This window comes from Netta rufina (assembly GCF_964035555.1).
Source record: "Netta rufina genome assembly, chromosome: 4".
Lineage (NCBI taxonomy): Eukaryota > Metazoa > Chordata > Aves > Anseriformes > Anatidae > Netta > Netta rufina.
In genome coordinates this window covers 41414120-41422046 of record NC_140127.1, presented here as the reverse complement: position 1 = coordinate 41422046, position 7927 = coordinate 41414120, and the positions used below count along the sequence as shown (strand labels likewise).

The 7927-nt window shown below is 46.5% G+C and overlaps 1 protein-coding gene across 1 annotated transcript in view; it reads left to right on the top strand.

Annotated features, from left to right (window-relative positions):
• The first annotated feature begins 2408 nt into the window (after window positions 1–2408).
• LARP1B (La ribonucleoprotein 1B) overlaps window positions 2409–7927 on the top strand; it is a 33861-nt gene continuing 28342 nt past the window's right edge. Inside the window, exon 1 of the mRNA XM_084286351.1 lies at window positions 2409–2896. Coding sequence (XP_084142477.1) covers window positions 2626–2896 — 271 coding nt within the window. The 5' untranslated portion in view covers window positions 2409–2625. The remainder of the gene's footprint in view (window positions 2897–7927) is intronic.

Below are 7927 nucleotides of genomic sequence, written 5' to 3'. Positions count from 1 at the left end.
GCAGTCTGCCATACAGATGGGAATATCTCACATGAATTGAAAGGCTGCTTTGAACAGATAGCTGTAAATGTTACTGGCATGTGCATCTTTGAGTCTTGGTGTTGTTTATATACAAAGAAAAAAAAAAGCCTCAGAAAATTGTTGTGGCTCGCTCTCTGGAACTGGAGCAGCCAATGTAACAGAAGCCTGCCGGTTGTACCCAGCAACCAAGATGCAATCAATTTTATTGCAGTTATTTCTGTCTGAAAAGCAAAGGCTCTGGTAACCCTTCTGCATACTAAGATTGACAACACATGAGTAGGAAAAATGCAGTGGGTAGTAGGCTTTGCCTCTGAAAGGTTCTGGGCAGAGTGAAAGTTAGGTCTGGTGTGTTATCAACGAGTGACACAGTTATTTTTTTTTTTTTTTTAAAGTGTCTGCACATTTCTTTCCTGGCACCTCTGCTGATCATGGTCTTGAGTGGACTGTGTCTAACGATTGTCAGGTGGAGCTTTTTGTAATGTTTTTCCCATGTCCAAAAATACCCCCCTGAATTGTGACCACTCAGCTTTTCTTTTAGTGAGGATAGATCATTTGTGTTGTGTTAATCTTAAGTCAACTACATCTTCACATTGCAAAAAGGCACAATTGCATGAAGTAATGGTCTTGCTGCTTTCCTTACTGGCACGTCATATAAATGCATATAGATACTCTTTAGATAGTTTTATTATAAAGTGATGATCTTTGAACTGATATTTTTACTTAGTAGCTGCTAACACTTTGAGGCAGTAAATATTTTTCATGTATATTTTTAATTGTTTCTGTCATGTGTCACTTTTTTTTTTTAATGTTGATCATAATTACAGTTGGTTGGGCAGGGAAGTTTCTTTATCTTAAAGTGTCAGGTTCTGTGTCAGCTTGGCTGTAATGATAAGTTATACAGTATTGAAAGAAGGTTTGTACAGTCCGTGGGCATGTAATTCCTCATGCACAAGTGTTACATGAGTAAAACGCTGTTATATTATGCTATAATGTTATGCAACTCTGTAATTTGCAGTGTTTGCTGAAGTGCTCGGATGCTTCTACGTGACAGAAAGCATAGCCTTTAAAGCATGAAATCGGTATTCTTGGTTTTGTGCAGGGTAAATGAGCCTCTCTTACAAAGAATAAATGTTTGAAATAGTGTGCTAAAAAGTAACAAGAGGAATGGTAACAACTAGACCAAGAGGTAGGGGTGAGTCTTAGGCAACTTGCAACGTTCTTCACAGACTTTTGTATACTTGCATACAATTAAGTATACAGCAAGTCCTCTTTCACCACAGAGTTAGCAAAAAAAAGTACTTGCAAACTCCTGTCAAGCCGCCATGTTACTGGCTGCCTTTACTCATATAGGTAATTCTTAATCACTTTCCTGCTTTTTCCCTGGTCTTTTCAGATCCCTGTACTGCAGTGTCGGGGTGTTCCTAAAGTCCTGGCTGGCCTACAGTCCTGCTGCCTTCTCTTCTAGCCCTGGTGTGAGGAAAAGAAAACAGGATGGGTAATGCCCTTCTCGCCACTGACTAGGTACGGCCTCTGCACGTTCACACCACTCTAACAACTCTTCATTGCCTCTGCATACCCTCTGAGTTTGGGACACCGAATAACAGATGGGGACAGTGTTTTGAGCAGATAACATGACTGAGAACACCTGTTTTCAGGAGCGTAGGTGTAGGGGGGTGTAAGCAGTGCCCTTCTTTTTTCCTGAGCAAAACTTCATTAAGCATTCTTGCCTTGCTTCAAGTACGTTGTTGTTGTGACATGCTGATGGTGTGTCCTCAACTCGTGCATTTATTGCACCTGAATCAATGCAGTTCTTAGTGGTGGAGAAGAATGCTTCTAAGAGCCCGAAAACTTGCTTTAATCTTAGTCATGCTACCTTTTTTCTTGGTGTAAATTAAAAAAGGAAGAAAGAGTAATTTGTCATCACCTGTTGTACAAGAAGTGCTTAGAAGCAGTTGTCATTTTTTTTTCTGTTTATGAGTCTCCCTTATTACCAGTATTTTAGCTTAATAGCCTTAGTTATTGTGGATTGTCTAAACTCTGTCCAGTGTCGTTAAAGCAGAGAATAGTGTGTTTTGAGAAAATCGGGTTCGCCGACACCAAACCCCGGGTATTTTTAGGGCCACTGCTTCACAACCTCCCCGCCACGTTTTACACAAGCGTCTTTAGCCACGTGCTGAGGTGGCCGTGGCGCTGTGAGGGAGGTTTGTGGCGGCGGTGCCCCGGCCGCGCTCTGCCCCCTCAGCGCCTGGCGGGGCCGGGCCGGGCCGGGCCGCGTTGTTCCGAGCTGGGGGGGGGCAACGGGCGCTGTGAGGTCACGGCGCCCCGCCCCTTCCTCCCGCGTCCCCCCCGCGGCGGGGCCGGCAGCGCTCCGCCCGCCCGCCCGCTGCTGCCCCGCGGGTGCCGGCGGCGGGGGGCGGTCGCCCCGTGCGCGGAGCGGAGCGGAGCGGAGCGGGGCCGAGGGCGCGGGGCGGGGATCGCAGCACGGAGGCGGAGCCGGGCGGCGGCCAGGGGCGGGCAGGGGCCGGCTCCCCCGCCTCGGCTTCCCCGCGGCTGCCCCGCAGCCTTCCCCCGCGGGCCGCCCCCCGCAGCCGGGCCGGGCAGGGCATGGCCGCCGCGCACGTCTCCGCCGCGCCCGCCCAGCGCCGCGGCTGGGGAGCACGGAGCCGGCCCGGCCCCGCGGAGAGCGAGCGCGGGGAGGCCGCGGAGCAGAGCGGCGACTGGCGGCAGCCCGAGCCCGAGCCGGAGGCGGCCGAGAGGCGGCGGGCGGCGGCGGTGGAAGCCCCGGCGCCCAAGGAGAACGCGTGGACGAGGCGCAGGGCGGCGCGGGACGGCGGGGACACGGACACGGCCGAGACCGCCGGGCTGCGGGACCCAGGTGCGGCGCCCTGCGAGCGGCGGGGCGGCCCCGGGGCCCTGCTCGCCTGCCCCGGCTGCTGCTCGCCCGGCAGGGCCGGGCCGGGAGGGAGGGAGGGAGCGAGCGGTTGCCGCAGGCCGCGGGGCGGGCAACGGGCAGCTGCCGAGCGGCGGCCCCGTGCGGCCGGGCTGGCTCCTGGGAGCTCTGCGGGGTCCTGCGGGGTCCCTCGCCTTGTGCGCTTTGGTTCTGTGCTTTCTCTGCGTGTTTTTTCTCTACCGTGCAGCCCCTCTGCTGGGTCCGCCGCTGGGTTTCGCTTTTCACGCGGTGCGGGTTGCGGAGGCTCGGCGCGGCAGCACATGGAGGGACTTTGCTGGCGCTGAGGATTCAAAGCGCTTATGCGGAGCGAGGGTAGCCAGGGTGTAATTTTCTGGTGGCCTTTAATCACCGCCACATGTGAGGTAAAGCTGCTTGAGAGGCTCCGTACCGACTAAGCAGGCAGATCGCAGACCTGACTTGAAATTGCCGGGCTCTGTGCTTAGGCCACTGCAGCGTTCCTCGAAGTTAGCAGCTTCTTGGAGTATTGTTCTTGGCTAGAAGCAAGCCGGCAACCTCAAAACCCATACTTCAGCATGTGTTTCCCGAGAATCTCGGTCTCTGCACTTGCTCCTGAAGGCACCTGACAAACCTTCCTGTGTTCCGACAGTCGCTTTTATCCTTAAATTAACTGTGTGCTTCCTTCACAAAGACAAGTATGGCCTTTTATGGTTTCAAGTATGCAGATCATGCAAGCAGACAAAAGGGTTCTCCAGACCACAGGTTCTTTATTTAGCCGAAGATCAAACCTTTTGGCAACACGTACAGTCACCTTTATCATCTTGACTGTTTTGTTTGTGTGTACTGACGCGCTCATAAATACCGACTTACGCGTAGCTTCTACAATCCAGCTTGCCGGGCAGCAGCTTGCAGTCTTGTCCATACATGAAAGAGAGCTTGTCACTCCTTTGGGTTGCTGGGGCAGTAACAATAATAATACACCAGAAGCTTTTTTTGTTATATTAACACCTTGTGGTCCTGCTCAGGCCTCAGCTGAAGACGCTGCTTTTTCTGCAGAGTTTACTACCCAATTTAAGACAAAACACAAAAATAATTATTGAAGAAAGAAGAAGGGAGCAGCAGTGAGTTTATATGCTGTGTACACTATATGCTTATTTTCAGAGAGATTTAATTAGTTTTCAAGTGTACAAAAGTTGTGCTTGCTGTTTATGAAATTAACACCTAATTGAGCAGTTGCACTGGAATACATTTTTCAGTGGCAAGTGTATAATTTAGCAAATTTAGGAGTGGCTGTTGGTTGTAAAGGTGCTGGTAATGGCATCGGTGAAAAAGACACATGGAGCTGTACATTTTGGTTCAGCCAAATGTTCGCTCCTCAGGGGAGAATAAGCAGCCGATCTGTCCTGGCTGTTGGAGGGCAGGAATGACCACGTGCCTCCACCTCCAGCAGGAGACGTATTTTCAAGCAACTAATTGCACGTTGGCAAAGCAAAATCAGTCGCGTTAGGCCCTTATGAGCGTAGTAGTATGGAAATTAGTCATGTGAAATAATAAGTAGATGAGCAGAAATACTACTGGGATGGAATGTAAAACTGTCCATAAAGGGGGTAATAAAATGGGAAAGAATCTCACATCAAAGTAGCGACCGAATCCTGTTCGACTTGTTGATCTTGGCTTAATTTGTTGAAACTTTACTGACACATGCAAGCACAGTGTGCTTGGTGATAGCTGCGCTCCTGGGAAGGTCGCTTCCAGTCAGTCCCCTTCAGACTGCCGATACGCTGCGACAGCCACCTGTACCAGGGCAGAGCTGCCTCTTCCTTGTGACACCAGCTGCTAAAGTCACCTGAAAGCAAAAAGTATTGGTAAAAGCTTAAAGTCCTTCCTCACCGAAAGAATTCTGTCCAAGCATTGTTACTGCCACCTTTTATTTTTTGGTCTCGGCTGTGTAAGTAGGTTTTGATAACGTCACAGCAAACCAAACACCTCGTGTAAACATACTTGATTTTTTTTTTTTTATGGTGAGTTTGTTGACACGGTTCTGTGTTTTGGGATAAGCCCTTTATTAAACTCCTAAACAGAGTCATTTCAGAATTACACGGCTGCTTCCACCAGTCTCCATTTAATTCATGGAGAAAGTCTGGTAGCAGCATGCAATTGCTAGTGAAATTAATAGGCTTCTGTCTTATCCTGGAGACCTTGAACACAGGCAGCTAGCTTCAGCAATGGCTGTCAGATGATTAAAGGCAGCCCTTGCAGCCTGCCTTCCTTCCCCACCTTCCCCTGTATGTTGAGCTTCGTATATTTCTCTGAGTCTTCACTTCTTCAAGTTGAAACTTGACAATGAAGAGAGGAATGGTTGCGAGGAAGGAGTCCTATGTAATCTTGTAGATAATCATTTTTTTACAAGGTAACAAGATAAGTTGTGTTTTAAATGGAGCCAGGGAAATATGTCCCTACCAAAGCCCTGTAACAACCCACAATTATTCCTGTTTTCCTCATCTTCCCTTTGAGTCTTGTTTTACCTCAGCCAGCCCTCAGAGCTGGCCTTTGGCAGAAGTCAGTTACCTTTCCTTCATGCGTGTACAGCATGGAGTTGGTGAAATAATTTCACTCAAAAGTTCTCCCACCTCTTTGATGAAATGCCGCCCTTTCAAGGGCGCCCTTTGCAAGCAGGACCCCAAAGGACAAGTTCTTTAGCCTTCATGTGATTTGTGTAGCTGATGTTAGCCTCTAATGAGGCATTAGACAATTATTCAAAAATGGGTCGTGAAACTTATGAAAGTATTTCATGAAGCAAAATACATACCTGTGGTTTTGAGCAGTGAAAGTAGCTGTGGTTCCCACTGTGCTCTGATGCAGCCAGTCAAAGTAGCCGCATGTTCCAGTCTCTTACATCGTGCTCAGTTTGGCCTTCCTCACTGCGCTGATTTCGGGACATCAGAGAGCACCCTTCGTCTGGCTGGGATTTTGGTTCCAGAAGTTCAGTGTGGTGCTGTTGAGTAACTGGATTTGCTTCACTATTAATAAATGGGTTGTAAAAGCACAGTTTAGTGGAGGTGTACTGTATTATTAGGAATAACGAGTTTAAAATTTTGATTAGTAAATTGGTAAATGATTGGTAAATTGGTAAATGATCTGGTTATCAAATTTTTGGTGTATCTAATGCAGGCACATCGGTAGTTGTCAGGAATTCCCTGTGTGTTTGTTTAGTAACTTTTTTATTATTTTAAAAATTGTAAAAAGGCACAACTTTGACTGCTGTCCCAAGCCTGAAGGGATTAAAGGCATTCTCTTTCCAAATGGGCTGTTTTTATAGACCTATAGCAGTGTACAGAAAACAGAATATGGAAGTTTGTATGGAAGATTTTCTGGTTTCTGAACTGGAAATCTGTTAGGAGAGAGAAATACATCTTGCTGCCCAGAGTCCCAGACGTGACCCTGGCTTGCTGTGCTCTAGCACGTGCTCCTTTTTGACCACAAAACCTTTTGTAGAAATTGAGCCACAGGTTGCAGCTTTCTATGAAGAAGCTAAGAACAAAATAGGATTAGAAGCAAAGCACAAGAAAAATAAAGAGTGTAATGATTAATCAGTCATGTGTTGGGGACTTTTTTTTTCCTATTGATTGTTCAGTGCTTGTTCCATTGGAAAAGTTTCTTATTATAAACATGTGGAAGCCTGCTGCTGAAATAGTTCTCTACCTTGGTTAGTTGTTCAAATTGTGCAAAGAAGTCAACTATTGTAGGAAAGGATGTTAGCATAGGTTGCTTTTTTTTTTTTTTATTTCTCATAAATCCATGCTCTAGATTTAAACTGTCCTGTACTCCAAGGGATTGTGTTGTCATATTTGCAAGACTGTTATATTTGTTTGTTAAAGTAACAGATTGAAGCATAGCTACCTTGTCTATAAACCGGAATACAACTGGGTGGAAAATGTTCTACAACTTCAACAAACAAGTTCCACTCAAATTTTGAAGAGCCATTCTGCTTCTTGATTGCACCACCTCACCCGCCTCCTGAAGGTTTTCTGGTGTTTATGATAGGGTGTTCCTTTGCTGAGGAGAATGCACGTGCTAAGTAAAAGTAACACTTGAAAGTTGTCTAGAAATCACAAAACATGTTTGTATCAAAATTGGGATGTGTTGTACCTTTTATTATAGGAGGCATCACTTTCAGAAAAAGTTGGCAGTATCTCCCCTGTTCTCCCATCAGAAAAAAAAAAATCTGACTGGTTATTTCCAGAACTTGAAAACATCCGTTTTGAAATGAAGTATTGAATGGAGTACTCTGAAGCAGTATTACTGAAAAAGTAATTTGTCTTGTGCTGGGCAGGACTTTGGTGATGCATCGTTATGTGCAAACTTTGCTTCTCCATCTCTGCACAGCATTCAGTCCCACCTTCCTGTTTCTGCTGCTTGAGGATTGCTGACTTTTTGGTGGTTCCTAGATAGATTCATCTTTCATTTTTAATAGCTGCATAATAACTGAAATACTGCGGTTGGCATGTTTGCATATCCATGTCTTTTTGCAGAATATATCTTGTGTTAGGGTGTGGTGTGTTAAGAGACTTGGAAGAACCACTATGAGAAAATGGCTTTGAAAGGTGATTTCGGTTTTCGTGTGTATGGCATCTTCACTGGAGTTCAGTGATTGAAGGGTGATCACAAGCAATTAAACTTGCTCATCCTTGATTTTTTGTTTTGTTTTGTTTTCTTTTCCCCCACCCCTTCAAAGTTCAGCTAAAACCCAGCAAGTGAAGTAGTTGAAGACAGCTGAATCCTTTCATCAGCACAGCTTGCTCTTCCTGAGCTAGTTACCTTGTCTCCTATGACCGAATAAACCATTTAAATACAGTTAGGCTGCAGCTAACAGCAAGTGAAATAGTTTATTTACAGGGGCTTGTTGGATTGTGCTGTGGCAATAAGCTGAAGATCCTGTTTCTGCTCTTCAGCACTGCTATGTGATGCTGAAACCGAAGGCCGGGCTAATGTTAGGCA